The sequence below is a fragment of the Ruditapes philippinarum genome, unplaced genomic scaffold (genome assembly GCF_026571515.1).
Source record: "Ruditapes philippinarum isolate M1 unplaced genomic scaffold, ASM2657151v2 ctg3471_1_1_1_1, whole genome shotgun sequence".
Taxonomy (NCBI): Eukaryota; Metazoa; Mollusca; class Bivalvia; order Venerida; family Veneridae; genus Ruditapes; species Ruditapes philippinarum.
The window spans coordinates 48,255-66,310 of record NW_026865624.1 but is presented as its reverse complement, the minus strand read 5'-3'; the positions used below and the strand labels follow the sequence as shown (position 1 = coordinate 66,310).

At 31.5% G+C, this 18,056-nt stretch overlaps 1 protein-coding gene across 1 annotated transcript in view; it reads left to right on the top strand.

Annotated features, from left to right (window-relative positions):
- Positions 1–383: 383 nt before the first annotated feature.
- LOC132729785 (uncharacterized) overlaps positions 384–18,056 on the top strand; it is a 32,122-nt gene continuing 14,449 nt past the window's right edge. The window contains exons 1-3 of the mRNA XM_060715604.1: positions 384–522; positions 2,786–2,824; positions 17,952–17,990. Of these exons, the coding sequence (XP_060571587.1) occupies positions 477–522; positions 2,786–2,824; positions 17,952–17,990 (124 nt within the window). The 5' untranslated portion in view covers positions 384–476. The remainder of the gene's footprint in view (positions 523–2,785; positions 2,825–17,951; positions 17,991–18,056) is intronic.

Sequence of the window (18,056 nt, the reverse complement as noted above, 5' to 3'; positions counted from 1 at the left end):
TAATTGAACATCTGTCAAATCCATAAAGGGATTCATCGCAAACGCGCAATATGCTCAATGTGCATTTTGATAATCCGCCAATATGTTTCCAGAACAAAGGAATTATATAATATACCTTTGTTTAACTATGTTTCAATGTTATCTTTTATTTTGTACAGCATTGGAAACAGCTACAATTTATGTGATAGTAGCAGCTTGAGGAAAACTTTACAATATAAAACTTTCACTACAATAAGCTTCGTATGCAAAAGAAAACATTGAAAGCTTTATTTTCATCTGCAATCTTAATGATTACTGTATGTTTTGTACAAATCACACGTGTCAGTCAATTTCGTAGCTATAAATGTCTCAGACCCAGCTTTCCCGTTATAGTTAATAGGGGTGTCTATCATATCATATTGATAGAACTTTTCCTGAAGCTGCACTGCTTTCTGTTTAACAGGAGGAAGGACACTAAACGGATTGTTTCCTTCAAAATGAATCTAAGACATATTGTTGTCATTGGAATATATGTGTGCCTTTGTAAGTATTAGTTTAAACTTAACTTGTTTATAAATCTAGATTCAGTTCTTCAGAAAATCTTCATTATATTCAGTAAGAAAAAAACAAACAACTCTGATATAATTGTTAATAAATCTAATTTCAATTCGTAAAGACATTTAAAATAAATTCGTTAAGAAATTTAAATAAAATTCTTTCAGAAATCTTAATTCACTTTGTGAAGAAATTTTATCGTAATGTTATGTGTTTATGTCTGCACCATAACTATTTGATCAATATTGACACCATGCATAGTAAACACATAACGCCTGTCTTAATATCGACACTATGTACAATTCACTATACATAAATAGCATCAATATATAAGTGACATAGGTAAAATAATGTTAACATATGTAAATATCATTGTTAGTAATGATAGACTTGAATCTCTTGATATTTGATAGCGCTTTTTGTTTTCATTATGTTAAACGATTTTTTATTGAAAGGAAAACCCATTTCATTAACAATCTATTTTGTAACTTGGTATGCAAAGACGTGTCGCATGTCTCTGTTCAATTGAAAGTTATTTGCCAACGGCGCTGGGTGGAAATTAAAATTTAGATACGTGCTGAAAATATATTATTGTTTTATTTCTTTGCAACCGGAAATAATCCGTACTTATATCTGACTGAATGAGCAATGTAGAGAAAAAAGTCCACATTGAGTGATTTAAATAATATCTTGCTGACATAAATAAAATTAATTAGCGCTAAATAAGAATACAATAAGTTATGTCTCTGAAAATATAATAGTAATTAGAGCAAGCATTGTGTATTTGTATACTCGTATATGTACATTATTGTCAAATAAACTACAATTAATCTATGTCATATCTACCGTTCCTATGCATGAATTATAAAATAAAATCTCGCTCTAACAAATGTATGCGTCATTTAATTGAATCATAAAAACACATGTGAATGAACCTAAAATTTCATGTATTCCTAGAAAAGATTTCGCGCGTTTTAAGTTAGCGCTTTTCGCGGTAGGCATGACTCCGCGAATCTTTATAGCCGCGAATATGTCAGTGATAACAAAGCCGCGAACATTTCTAGCTTCAACCAAATATAGACATAAACACGCAGAATTTTCATTATAATCTTACTTGCGGATACATACGGGGTTTAATATACATGACAAAATACAATTAATGCACATAACAAAAAGACACTGAAAGAAAAAATGTCAATTATTAGTAATTATCATGTTTATTGACGTTATTCGCTAGTCACGGCGTATTCAAAAGCATTTATAGTTTGCGTACATTGTGTATGTGTAATCCTTTGTTAAAAAATACAAAAGCGATCAAGTGCAACATTGATAAATTATAATGAGAGTAATGTACAGTCGGAGCACGACATTACCGTTATATAAATCCAGACGTCTGGACCGAAAAATAAACATAAACCGGTAAATTTCCAGCTACTTTTAAGTAATACACTCGTTCTAGTTAATAAATTTTAAGGTCAATCACGGATTGCTGAATCATTAATGTGACAGTTATATTTGAAAATTAGGCTGTACTGTGTGCGCATATACCAGGGTGGAGACTGAGAATAATTTTATTTTGATATTATTTTTTATGTTTTTGACATAAAATACATGTAGGTTTATACCGTAGCCTCCAAAAACTGTAATTTAGGCCGTAGCGACTTAATATTCGCGGAATTCGCATTAACTACAAATCCGCGAAAGTTTGTCTCCGCGAAAATGCCGAAAAACGCGAAATATTGTATCCGCGAACATTTCAAGGAATACAGTACTACAATAAAAATGATTGAAAAATATTACTAGTATTTGAAATTTCATTTTACATTGTATATTAAAATGCAAGTTTTTTTATAAAAATAATTGTCAAATGTTTGTGTTATTGTATGTAATATTAGGAATACATGACCAAAATAAAGCACATCAGTTATTCTATCTTTACTTTAAACAAAATATATAAAATAAGGACTTTAAAGAACGCCAAAACGCTGCAGTATTGAAATGCTAAAGTATCGGTTGACCTGAGTTGATTTTTTCCCTGGGTGGCAGTAGCTCATACAAATAACCGTGCATTGACTTGAGACCTCGTCTTATGTAAATAATAACTTGGTATACAGACTGCTTTAATATGTTAAAATAACAGCTTATATTAGCTTTTGTTTATCTAAAAGAAATGCTCTGATATCTTTATTAATCACGATTGTCTTTTTTAAGATTTTAAAACTATTGTTTAAGTATTTTATTTAAACTGAAGGTTTAAAGAGCACAGATGGTCGTCACATACGTGAGACGGGTAAGTTTGCTTATTATATCTTTTCAAACTTGATAATATTTTTATATTTCTGTGTTGTTAAAATAACAATTATGATAAAAAAACTTTTTACTTGAAACTGTTAATTTGCGGCAGTATTTACACTAAGAACTAGCTAGGGGATTTTATCAATTGACTAAAGCAACGAACAGACTGTATGGATTATAAGACTTTATTTACTTTTCAATATAAGGCACGTTTTCACTTCAAATGTAAGGCTACTATGAAGTTCACTACGACATTATTAACATAAAACAATGCCACTATGCTCAAGATCAGCAAAATGAATGTGCTTTTTTTTTCATTGAAAAAAGTCGCCATTTTGAATTGCTGCTAGGTAGGTTTCCGAGATATTTTTAAAACAAGATACCTCACAACAATGGCATTTCACATTTATTGTTTTTTGATCACTATAAGTACTTAACTTTTTTAAAGGTTATGTGTAGTCAATTAAAAAAATGTCAATAATTAAGTGTTTTTATAATGGCCTTGTTATTGGGCCTTTGGCCTCAGGCTAATATGACAGTATTCAGCCCAATAACAAGGTCATTATAAAAACACTTGATTATTAACATTATATTATTCATTAACTTTTCAATGTTATGCACTTCAAATGTTAGGCTAATATGAAGCTCACCACGACATTATGACACAAGGTAATTAAGGAGAAAGTAGGCCTTTATGAGAAAACTCGGCTATTATGAGATATGAGAATTTTGATTGGCTCTCCGGCTCGGTCATTATGAATCTGCTTTCTTTTCAATGAAAAAGGTTACCATTTTGAATTGTTACAAGGGAGGTTTCCGAGACATTTTTAAAACAAGAATCTCATTTGCAATACTTCACAACAACGGAATTTCACATAAGTTATTTTTGTTCATTAAGTACTTAAGTTTTTTTAATTATGTGCAGTTACAGTTTATTAATAAAATTGCCAATAATCAAGTGTTTTCGTAATAGCCTTGTCTTTAGACTGTCATATTAGCCTTCGGTCTTTGGCGTCAGATGGGGAAGAAGAAGGGAAACCATCACAAAATATAAAGTTTATATGTGTATATGCTTGTATTCAGTGTGATTAATATGAACCAAGGCGGAGCATACAACAGCACATCCGGTATCTTTGTTGCTCCACAAGCTGGAACATACTATTTTAACGCTCACCTTTGTTTGGCTGTTGGTAACCCTCTTGCATTTGATGTCATGGTTGGGTCGTCCGTCTACACCTCGACATATGTTAGAGGTCAAAATGGTTGTGAGTGTACATCTATACTAGCTATTGCAGTTCTTAACCAGAATGACCAGGTATATCTACGATGGAAAACCTACTCGTATACAAGTAGTTCCGTCATATATCAAGGTATTCCAGAAAGTACCTTCACTGGAATGTTGCTTTATTGATGTTCTTATACATGATACATGACAATAAAGAACTCTATCATGCAAGAAGTATGTATTTTTTGTTATTTCCTCATTCTTTTATTTTTCATTACATAGAGGATATTTGTCTGTCTGTGTGTAAGATGAAATTTTATTTCATCGAGTGGGCTTTAAAAACAGTATTTTCACGAGTGGCGTAGCCACAAGTGAGAATACTGTTTCTAAACTTCACGAGATGAAATAAAATTACATCTTACACAACAAACAAACAAATTTCATGCTTAAAACAAGTTAAAACGAAATTTTCATAATATTACGTTAATATTAAAATCTGTTTGAGAGCCCCATTTAGTCGGAATTCCTCATTAAATACAAGAAGTCTTGAGTTGAAATTATATGATTAAGCTAGACTTACCTGTAAGGTGAAGGTTAATTATGATTTCATGCACATAAAACTGAAAAATAAGTTCAATAAATCAACGCTAAATGACGGTGATATTATTCATTTTATTAAAGAAATATGAATAATTGCTTGTTTTAATAATAAAAAACAATTCTTGTACGAGAAAAAGTCAAACCGTCCATCCATATTTCTGTTACTAACTGAATTTATATAAGAACCAGTTGTTAAATGTAAGCGGCAGACATTTTTTAAAGTTGTATTTCACGGGAGGAAAATAATTGTGTTTGATTCAGAGGGATATCTTTTGGATTTGCTAGTCATACACCTTTTTAAAAGAAAGAAAATTATTTGAGGATTGTAACAGACAAAAAATAAATGTTGACAGATGTGAAAACATTCAAAAAGCAGCAAGGAAAATGGAAAACCTCAAAAGCTGGCTAAGGAACGCTGGGTTGTTTACTTATTCTTCGGGCTGATGGCTGTCATTGCTTTTCAAGTTTTCATATAGCAATAAGCATACGGCAGTTATTGCTCGTAGGATACTTTAATATGCCCAAATGTCATCAAGAGCATGTTTTGCATGTGTAAGGAATGTATTTTTCAGACTGTAAAAATGAAACAAAAAAATTTAGAGACGAAATTTGCTGATTGGAATTTGAATGAATAGAAGTAAGATTTGTTTTCTTTTTATTACTTTTGACATTTAGGTTTTTTTATCAATTTCAACTTTGCTTATCTTTAAACAGCCTGACATGTCAGAATTGTCAGCAAAAAATAAATTGAGGTACCGCACGGGGAAAATCTTAAAAAGTAGTTTCGTCATTGAAAAGTGTGAAATTATTTTTGGATAATTTTCACTGTGAAATTATCAAATATAATTTTCACGGATAAATCAGTAATCCACTGAAAAGCATAAAATAATGATATGTAATAATTTCAGGCAGTATGTTGTAGATGAGTTCCGGGTTATCAGTGTATTTCCACTATGTTTTCGTATTAACATTGCGAGCTTAAACCTTAATCTTCTGAAACCACGATTGATAAGTCCAGCCCCCCCTCCCCAGGGACAGAGTCTCGCCAGTTTGCACATTCGTGCAGTGGAACCAGGCTTGATACTATTGATATAGTACTACGAGCGTTCCTCGTTTTATTTTTATTTTGATAAGTTTAATATCAATTTAACAATTGCGAAGTGAAGAATATGGCCAATACAACATAAACAATAATGATAATGGAACTCCTTAAACTTTAACCGGACTGTTCCAAATTCAAATCTGGTATATCCATTAGAAAATTAGATTTAACAATTGGAAGATTCTCTGTTAATGGTAACATGATAGAAACTGAACATTTAGAGTTTTATAAGAATAATAAAGACGAAGTCTTATTATTAGAGATCCTGTATGTTGTAATTAATGTTGTATACTTAAGTGAAATTTTATATATTATGTAAGTATATATAATTATTCTTCTAAAACAAGTTTTAAACTTCAAAGAATATGTAAAATATGTACTGCAAATATTTGTCCACATTATATGTAATCATTAAAATATATGCATAAATTTCTTATTGAAAAATTTGACTTAGATTTCATAGAAAATAATACCTCCCTTAATTACCAATTCGGTAATACCTTTACAGATAATGCTTTTTTGGAACTTACAATATTGCCAAATCTTCATTTGAGCATTAAATTTATGATCAAAAATCATACAAAATGTGTTACAAAACCTTTAAAAAGAATGTTGACCGTAAATAATAATCCAAGACATTTTACATAAACTAATGTAAAGCATACCTGAACAAGCTTCTGATGCCAAATATTATAAGTACAATTAAGGGTGGTAATAAGCTTTTACAGTAACTGTAGCTAAACGTGAATATCAAAATTTTAATACTTAAATACTAATGTCTTATAGCTCTCCGGGCTTAGTCAAGAAGAATATTTAATATTTGCTGACTTCAACAAGGTAATTTTAAGATACGTTTTACCAGATTTTGCTCAATAGCAATTTCTCAGACGCGATATACATACTCTCAATGTGACTGTAAATGTAAATCTCTTTGAAACTCTTGAAAGCGATATCATTCATTTTCAGTCTCAAGGAACTGTTTTTGTTGCTGGGGACATGAATAGCCGTGTAGCAGTAAAGCCAGATTTCATCCGTTATGATAGAATGAATTCAATCATCGATGGTAGAGATTATGTGCCAGACGTACCTCTTTCACGAACATCAATGGATAATCATAGTAACGCTTACGGCAATAACCTATTAGACATTTGTAAATCAACGGAGCTTCGTATTTGTAATGGCCGTTTCCCGAATACAGACTCCTATACGTATTGTGGATATAACGGTAATTCGGTCATAGACTACCTCTTGTGTAAACAGTGTGATTTTGTTTCCATTAAAACATTTGAATTGTCTGACTTTAACATGTTTTCTGATCATAAGATCATTCAGTTTCGTGTTGCGGCGAATACCTGCGTTAAATCGTATATTGAGGAATCTTTCAATGATAAGATAAGATGGAATCCGGACAAACGTGATGAGTACAGGAGAGGGCTTATATCGAAGTTACCACAATTTAATTCAATATTTGACACTGTAGTTAATCACAATGCTTCAACTGTGAACAGAGTAGTCTGCGAGTTTGTAGGTCTTATTAACGAGGTCGCAAAACCGTTATTCCTGGAAAATATACGATCAAGAGACTTTTATTCAGGAACGCACAAATTCAAAAGGAAATCTGTGGTTAAAAAATCGGAGTGGTTTGACCAATCTTGTTATGATAAAAAACATGATTATTTAGAGGCTTTAAAGTGTTTTAATCAATCTCCGACCGAGGAAAATAGATTATCCCTTATGTCAAGAAAACGGGTGTACAAAAAATGGATTAAAACAAAAAGATTGCAATTTAAGTCTGTTAAAATGAATGACATTGAGAATTTGAAAACGAAAAACCCACGTGAGTTTTGGAAATTCTTTTCAAAAAAGAAAATTTCAAAAGGTAGTGATTTATCAGCAAATGACTTCAGTGCCTATTTCAAGAATTTAATAGACGAAATCAATATTACATGTGACAGCGAAAGTGAAGAGTTTTGTCGGCAGGAGTTGTCGCCAGATGACCCCATATTTGAGGAGCTTGATACTATTATAACTATTGCAGAGGTACAGCATGCAATTAAGCATCTTAAGCGCGCGAAGGCGGGCTCAAGTGATGATTTGATTAATGAATATTTCATTGAGGCTGGGGATATTATTTCTTCACATTTGACAGACTTGTTTAATCTTATATTTTCGAGTGGTCATTTTCCGTCAACTTGGATGGAGGGGATTATCATTCCATTGTTAAAAAAAGGTGACGAAAACGTTTTGGATAATTACAGGGGAATTACGTTAGTAAGCGTGTTATCAAAGATTTTTACGTCTGTAATAAATACTAGACTAACAGACTGGTGCGCGGCAAATGACATCATCACCGATTCGCAATTTGGATTTAAAAAAGGTTTCTCTACAACAGACGCAATATTTTGTCTTCACGGATTAATTGAAAATAGTTTAAATTGTGGAAAACGTTTTTATGCAACATTCATTGATATGAAAAAATGCTTCGACAGCGTATATAGAAATGCACTGTGGCTTAAAATATATAAATTAGGTGTTAACGGTAAAATGTTAAGAATCGTGAGATCAATGTACGATCAAGTGAGGTGCCGTGTTAAACACTTAAATAAATACTCCGAATTCATGGAAATACTAGTAGGTCTAAAGCAAGGAGAAATATGTTCTCCATTATTCTGGTCAATGTTTGTAGAAGACTTAGAATTATACTTAAGCTCTCGTCCAGGCAGTGGTCTTGATTTCGGAGATATTACGTTAATCCTCTTTCTCTACGCCGACGATATGGTTTTAATGTCTAACTCCATAGAAGATCTTCAACAAAGTTTAAATGACCTTCACACATACTGTGATCGATGGGGATTAAAAAGTGAACATTGACAAAACAAAAAGTGATGGTATTTCGACGGAGGGGAATACTGAAAAATAGCGAACAATGGACTTATGACGAAATCGTCTGGAGATAGTGGATAACTTTAATTACTTAGGCACGGTCTTTAATTCTAACGGTCGTTTTGATTCGAATGTACAAATGCTAGTTTGGAAAATCGCTTAAAGCAATGAATACCTTAATATCAAAATACTAAAGACTTTGATTTTACACCAAAAACTATGTGCAGCCTTTTTTGACGCTTTTTGTGTTTCTATTTTAAATTACTCTTCTGAAGTATGGGGTTATACAAAATGTCAAGAAATGGAGAGAATACATCTTAAATTTTGCAAACATATTCTAAATGTTAAATTGTCCACTAGTAATGTTGGTGTATACGGTGAACTTGCACGTTTTCCTTTATATATTAATCGCTATATCAGAATTATTAAATTCTGGCTTAAAATTTTGAATACGAAAAATTGCGTTATTAGAAAAATTTATGATTTGATGCTGGAAGATGAAAAAATAAACTGGGCTCATAACGTAAAGAAATTATTATATAGCTATGGATTCGGCTATATTTGGGAATCACCACAAAATGTTGACATTAACTGTTTCATTACATGTTTTAGGCAGCGTTTAATAGATACTTTTGTGCAAAGACTGGAATAGTAGTTTGACTAACAATAGTGTTTTTATTTGTGTATAAGAATGTTAAACAAGACTTTGTGTATGAGATATACCTGAGTGTTGTTAAATCAAAAAAGTGTAGACAAGTTTTAACAAAGTTTAGACTCTCTTCACATAAACTACGTATTGAGTCCGGTAGATACGGACAGAATAGGATAGAAAGGAGCGAGAGAGTTTGCGAAGTATGTGGATCAATGGCATTGAAGATGAATATCATTTTATTTTTAACATGTACAAAGTATAAAAGTGTAAGAAAACGATATATAGACAATTATTTTTACGAACGTCCTAGTGTGTTTAAACTCACTCAGTTGTTTAAATCAAAGAATGTACACACTTTGAACAATCTAGCTTGCTATCTGAATTGTGCCTTGAAAATAAGGAGTAATTTGTTAACATAGTCTCATTGTATGAATTATTTGAGTCTGTAATACTAATATATTCCAAAGAAGTACTATAGTTTATTGCTTTTGTTTCAATATAATATTGCTCTAGAAATACTTAGTAGCCAAGTGCATTTCTCTTGCCGGGATAACAATTGTTCGATATCTTAAGAAAATAATATAATTATAATCCGACTTTGTATAAATAACCATTATATTATATCACTCTCATGATAAATAATTATGTACTGATGTGTATATATATTTATATAAGAATATTAATACTTTTGTAATGTTTATGTGATACCTTGATATATACTGTATTTCTGTTAAGATGAGGAGCATATGCTCAAGTCTGAAAATAATAAAATATTTGTTCTGTTCTGTTCTGTTCTGTTCTGTGACACTTTGTGCTTATAATTACCCCATCCTTGAAATGTACATTCACCTTGTGGCGGTTTAAGCGCCGAATATCCTATTTCAAACTTGGTGTTTATGCATTATATAAATGAGACAAAACACTAATTTTGTTATTTCTTGCAGGGAAGGATAACGGATTAATTACAAACTTCATTGAACCAGTTGAAAAAAATCATAAAGAATATGCGAGTTTAAATTTTTCAGTATTGAATCTACGCGAATTAATATTCTGTTGATCAAATAATTAAAATAAAAGTGGTTTACATATAAAACTGACAAGCCTATAGTTTTACGCCGACACACGTGTAACGTGTAAAAGAAACACACAAATTAAAAAGTAAATGATTTCCAAACTTCCAATCATTGAACCCTTGCAATGCTTGCTTATGTTCATATTTATTATGTTTACCACAACAAGACTTCTGAAATGAGCTTCAACAACTGTTCAACAATGTTTTACTTGATTGTGATTCTCTAGCTATGTATTTAACGACAGCAACTGCAGGTCTGTCCATATATACTTTTATGATTGTAAGACATTAATACGTTAGGTAAGACAGGCATTCTCTGAAAGTATATAGAGAATACAACCATGAGACTGTGCAGTGTTTAAAATTACATAATGTATTTCCACAACTAAAGCTTTTTAAATGTACACCTTATATAATATATTATCACTTATTATAACTAGGTCAAAGGATATGTCAATTTGTTGTTTCGGTCACTGGTTTTAATGTTGCCTTTTGATCAGAATCAAAGCATACACAGGGAATATTACATAATTTATTCTCATGTATAGTATGAACGTCTAACGGTAGGGTTGATTTATTTCCATGAGCCCACGTAGATTCATACGGACCTGTGTTACATGGGTAACGAAACATGTTTCTGAACTAAACCAAAACAAAGGAAGTTTTCTTAATCAATTATATTTCCGGGTATATACTTGGACGTAAACACCGACTGGCCTGGCTCTATATTGATGGCAGACTTATATCTTCTCATGTTTAACAAAACGGTACTAAAAGTTATCGTTGCACTTGAGTAAGTGATACATTTAAATGGTATTGTTTTATTACTTTCGTTCCTTTCACTATATTAGTTTTCAATTCTGGTATACCCCAATCCTATTGTTTTTTTAAAGATATAATTTGTAAAACCACTGTGGGATGTGATCCCACCCGCAAATGGTAATGTGACAGAACGAATAAATGGAGTTACCCCACGTTGGGAATATATATATTGAAACAGCATAAGCACTTAACACAAGGAACCAAGGGGAAGCGTGTACCCTGCTTTTTATGGATCATTGCGAGAAATATTCAAATTCATAGTTCGATACTTTAAACAATCCATACAAATATATATGCGTTTGATTTGTACATATCTGTATGACGAGGCATGTCGGCCACGTTTAATAGTGATATTCAGCAAGGAAGTAACTATCAACGCATTAAAGTAATGCCGTTTAGGATTATGTTGCCGTAATATAGGTAAAATAATAAATTACACCGTTACCCAAAATAAGGTACTCTTTATATTGAAAACTGGCAGTCATAGGTCTGGTTTTTGGGGGCGCAAGCATAGCGCCCCAATTGTAATTACGATAAATTCAGCCACCTTTTGAACGCATCTAGGCTATTTGCGCTAAGCAAAAATAGTTCCAAGTCTTGCCATAATATTCAGAGAATCATAATACCTTATCTATTTTAAGATTGACCGGTCATTTTATTACTTAATTTTAAATAATTTTTAGAAAAAAAAATACGTATATAATTGCTTTACGGGATTTGAATATTACTACACCAGCAGTCGATAAAATTTGAAAGAGAACCAGATTATGTTTTTCCTTCTGGTTTCCGAGTCATGAGAGCCAAAGTATTGCCAATGTTATTAAGTCATAAGTTAACTTACTATCTTAATTATATAATAATTTAGAAAAAAATGGAATACGATTTTCATATTAGATAACTTTCAAAGCTTAAAATGCTTAAAAAGTTTGAATGTCAGAGAAAATAAATTGTCTGCGTATGAGTACGAACTATTTTCCCTCTAACGGCATTTTCCCGCTATCGCCATTTTGGCCAGTTATAATAACTGCAACTTGTGTATTTCTTTACGTATTTTCTTCTGTTCCTTATTCGGAGTCGAATAAGGAGTACGAAACTGTTTGATTATTCCTTATTGGTTTTTGTCATTTCTTTCAAAATATTTTTACGCAGGTGCTTTATGAAATTATGATAATAATTTATCCTTGCAATTCTAATGCAGATTTATAAAAAACACTGCAACTGGTGTCTTTCTTTACGAATTTACTTTTGTTCCTTATTCGGAGTCGAAAGAACTTGAACATTAATTTTCAAAATATTTTTAGGCGGATGTATTATGCAATTATTTTAATGATTGATCTTCGCAATTTAATGCAGGTTTATCAAAAGTAACTGCAACTTTTACGTACTTTTTATTCCTAATTCAGAGTTGAATAAGGAATAAGGAACTGGTTCCCTATTTTCCTTATTCGACTTTAACATTTTTTTTTCAAAATATTTTATGCGGATTTTATTTAATGATTTTAATGATTGATTCTTGCAATTCTAAAGCAGATTTATAAAACGATAACTGCAACAGATGTCTTTCTTTACGAATTTTCTTCTGTTCCTTATTTGGAAACGAATAAGGAATACGGAACTGGTTCTTTATTCCCTATTCGACTTTGACTTTTCTTTCAAATTTCTTTGATGCAGGTGCAGATTTATATAAAAAAAAAAAAAAAAAAAAAACAATACTGAAACTGGTGTCTATCTTTACGTATTTTCTTCTGTTCCTTTTTTCGGAGTCGAATGAATTTGAACATTTTTTTTTCAAAATATTTTGATGCGGATGCTTTATGCAATGAGCTTTATAAATTGATCCTTGCAATTCTAATGCAGATATACGAGGGGTGTTCCAGAATTACGTGGACTTTTGCTATAACTTTTTTATTTTTTAATGCATTTTTTTAGCAAATTTGTACACAATACCTTTTACATATCCTTAATGAATATGTCCATTATTTTTAAATTTCTAACATTGCTTCTCTATATTTTACGTCGCTATAGTAACGCATTATGCGCAGGGCGGGGCAGTCCAATATTTTGTATTAATAAGTTGTCTTTACTTTCGTATATCTTGCGTATTTATACCTAAAAATGGCGCGACGTCGTAAGAATATGCAGTGACGTCATATGAACGTTCGTTTGAAATTTTGACGTCATAGCTGTTTCCGTTATTGTTTACCAGCGGACATCTGACAACCGTTGCTCTTGGATATTTAACAAAAAAATGACGTCCGCGCTATTACGCGGAACATCGGACTATCATCAAGTTTTGTGTTAATCTTGGAAAGACACCAACACAGACGCAGGAAATGTTGAAGACTGCAAAAGTGAGACCTCCTGTTTGTCGATCACTCGTTTTCAAGTGGCATAAGCGTTTTCGAGACGGCCGGGAGGACATTTCAGACGACAAGGGTCGTGGGAGAAAGTCAACGTTGATTGCGGCGTCAATTAAGGAAGTCAAGGACGTCATAGATCGGGACAGGCGTTACACTGTAAATTTTGTGTTTAAAAAAAAAAATGATTTTTAAAAATTAAGCTTATCACAATTTACTATTTTAAACGCAATTTATCCGCTTCAGCTTTTAAGAAAGTGAACTCAAACTGCTATAGTAAGCAGTGCATGATAGGTTATTTCCCTTGTTAACGCACACTGCCTTTGCGTACAAAATACACAATAATAATAATAATAATAATAATATAATAATAATTAATAATAATAATAATATAATAATAATAATAATAATAATAATAATAATAATAATAATAATAATTAATAATGATAAATAATAATAATAGAATCTAATAATATAATACGGCGTCAGCATTATCACCGTCGTCTTTAACACTATTATCGTAACAAAAAGTTAATAGTATGCTTTTATTATTATTATTATTATTATTATTATATTATTATCAGTGGTGGCTGATTTCGACCAGGAGTGGTACAGGGCGGTGTACGACCAGTGGATATATCGACACCATAGGTGTATTGAGTTAGGCGGCGACTATGTTTGAGGAAAACTGACATTCGACGCCACGCATTTATTAACATATAGCGACGCCACCGGAATGACGTCGTAACGTCGGAAATGGACTGTCCCGCACCCGCTACCCCTTGTCTCATTACCCTGCCCACAGACACTGATCCAGTTGCCGGGCAACTTTGAAATTTTTTTGTACTAATGCAATAAAGTTGCATTTTGTTCATGTTAAGATTGTTTTTACTTTCAGTAGTTTTTGAGTTACAGCAAAAGTCCATGTAATTCTGGGACACCCCTCGTATATAAAAAAACTGCAACTGGTGACTTTCCTTACGTAATTTCTATTGTTCCTTATTCGGAGTTGAATAAGAAATAAGGAACTGGTCCCCTTCTGCAGGTTTATAAAAAATATCTGCAGCTGTTGTCTTTCTTCACGTATTTTCATCTGTTCCTTATTCAGAGTCGAATAAGGAATACGGAACTGGTTCCTTATTCCTTATTCGATTTTGACATTTCTTTCAATATATTTTCATGCAGGTGCTTAAGGAAATTATTATAATGATTTATCCTTGCAATTCTGATGCAGATTTATAAAAAATAACACTGCAACTGGTGTCTTTCTTTATTTATTTTCTTCTGTTCCTTATTTGATGTCGAATGAACATTTCTTTCAAAATATTTTAAGCTGGTGCTTAATCCAATGATTTTTATGATTGATTCTTGCAATTCTAATGCAGGTTTATGAAAAATAACCGCAACTAATGTCTTTCTTTACGTATTTTCTTTTGTTCCTTATTCGGAATCGAATAAGGAATAAGGAACTGTTCCCTATTCCTTATTCGACTGTAACATTTTTTTCAAACAATTTTATGCAGATGCTTTATTTAATGATTTTAATGATTGATCCTTGCAATTATAATGCAGATATTTTAGAAATAGCTGCAACTGCTGTCTCTTTTTGCGTATCTTCTTCTGTTCCTTATTCGATATTTAAAGGGTTCTTTATTCCTTATACGACTTTAACATATTTTCAAAATATTTTTATGCAGATGCTTTTGCAAATGATTTAAAGAGGTATTAGGAACGGTTTCCTTATTCCTTGTTCGACTTGAATATAGTTTACAAATTTGTCGATGCAGATGCTTTATTTAATGATTTTGATGATTGATTTATGCAATTTTCAAGCAAATTTATGAAAGAAATAACCGTTCTAGTTTGCTGATCAACCATAATTTTATTTTATGTAAATACTCATTCAGCTGTTCCATATTTAGATTTGAATAAGGAATGAGGAACTAGTTACCTAATCCTTATTCGAAAAAGGAATAAAGAACTGATTCCTTATACCTTATTCGAAAAAGGAATAAGGAATAGGGAAATAACTTTATATACATCCCCGACAAACGTATTGGCGAGGCTGTCATCGATGATACGATTGAAAACAAAGAGATGTCTTATTTGCACTTTCCTCATACAATTCAGAGGGGGTTAACTATTTCGCTTAAACAGAGTTTGCGCACGTCTGCCTCGTTTCTGAAAATCTTAAAACACAAATGACAGAAGATAAACTCTGGTAAAACTTGACGATTGAAAATAACGATGTTTGACCCAATAAAGGACTTAATTATAAATAATTAAGAATATAAAAATATATTTATCTGACAGTAATTTTAAAGTATCATTAATTCATTCAACTCTTTATAGATACCTGATATTATTTATACTAGAAGTGTGAAGAATTTCAACCTGAAGAAACATGTACTCAGACTTAAGAAAAGCAAGCATATTCACAATTCAAAAAGTTGTGTACATGTTATGTGCAATTACTGACTGATTTTGTATATATCACCATGTTCCTACTGGGAGACTATCGCAGTAAAGGCTATATTTGCATATTCAGACCTACTTTTGGTAATGTTCGTAGATTTGTAAGTGCTGTTTGTAGTGTGTAAATATACTTTCTTTGCTCACTTGACAATATTTTTACTTTTTGATTTTTCATAAAGAATACAGAATCGGAGGAGCCGCTTTATCCAAAATTTTAAACAAAATTGGGCCCGGGGGGATTGAGTATCAAACTTTGGGAAAGCCAAAAAATTTTAAATGGGCCAGGCCCCAAAATTAGCATATTTTAGTTCGAGAACCGTAAAAAACATCTCCAAAATTTTTCAGGTTTTTTGCATGCTAAGAATTCGGCGGGGCTTTTAAAGGTTTTAATGACAACGTTAAAAAAAGTAAACTTTTGCATCAAATGGTCTCATCAGTTCAATCTGAAAGCAACTTATATTACACCACCCACCTAAAATAATGCTGAAAATTAATGAACATGCCCAATTTCCATACTTCAGAATCTGCCTAATGTCTTAAATGATGACATTTTCTTATAGAATAATTCTACAGAAAAAAACTTTGAAAATGCTTAACTTAGTGTTAGTCATATGTTAAATTTTTATTTTTGCAAAGTTTCTTACTAGTTTTGTAGCTGATGACAATCTGAAATTTACAAATATTCAACGTCCTTTTGAAGAGTCACAAATACATACAAAGCTACCGGAAGTTCAGTTTCGCATTCATGGATAGAAATTTTGCTCATTTTCTGCATACAAATTACAAAGAGAAATTTCCTCTATGTATCAACTGACGAAGCTAATCAAGTGAAACATGTATCGATATCTAAATTTGTGTTGATTTTGATCTATTTGTCCTAAAGAGAAATTGTAACAATTTTCAACACCTTCAGAACACCATGTCTGTATTATTAACAAATTTCACCTTGGCCAAAGTGCGAATATGTCCCCTGTCCCAAGTCTTCAGGGTCAAAATCTATTACAAATTAGGAAAACATATTGTTATAATATTATAAATATAAAAAGGAAATATCCGTTTTCGTATACTAATATGTTATTTGAAATCAAACACGTTAAAGGAAAACTACAATGTTGTTTTATTGTAAAGTATTTAGCGACAATTCGTTTGTTGTACATCATTATTTTGCATTGATATTATAATAACGCTGCGCAATTATCGCCTGTTATAGGATACAACAACATATGTATATGTCGAATCATGTTGATGACGAATCATTTATATGACGAATTAAATTGCAAAAATGCTTGTTGCACATTGTGCATTCCTAAGTATATTTCATGAATTCACAAATGTCTTTAAATGACATTTAAAGACAATATAAATGTATTTAAAGTAGTAACATGCGTTAATAATGATTCGTTTTATGGATCATACATTAGCGATAAGAATTATAAAATCTCGCTCTAACAAATGTATGAGACATTCAATTAAATCGTACAAATATATATGACTAATGAACCTAAAATGTCAAAATACTACAATAAAAATGATGTTTGAAATATTTCTAAAATTTAATTTTATATCAAATTTAAAGTTTTCTATAAAAAAGTCAAATGTTTGTGTTACGAGTTTAATACTACGAATACAATTTATTCTATCTTAACTTTAAACAAAATAGATAAAAAGAGGATTTAAAATACCGCCAAAACATTGCAGTATTGAACTGCTGAAGTATCTGTTGGCCTGAGTTGATTTTTTCCACGGGTGGCAGTAGCTCATTCAAATAACCGTGCATTGCCTTGAGACATCGTCTTATGTAAATCATAACTTGGTACACAGACCAAAATGTTACAATTACAGCTTATATTTTCATATTTCAATTCAAATTAATTTTTGTTTATCTAAAAATAAGATTATTTAACTATTGTTTAAGTATTTTATTCAAATTGAAGGTTTAAAGAGCACAGATGGTCGTCACAAACGTGAGACGGGTAAGTTTACTTATTATCTATTCAAACTTGATAATGTTGTTTTATTTCTGTGTTGTTAAAGATCCT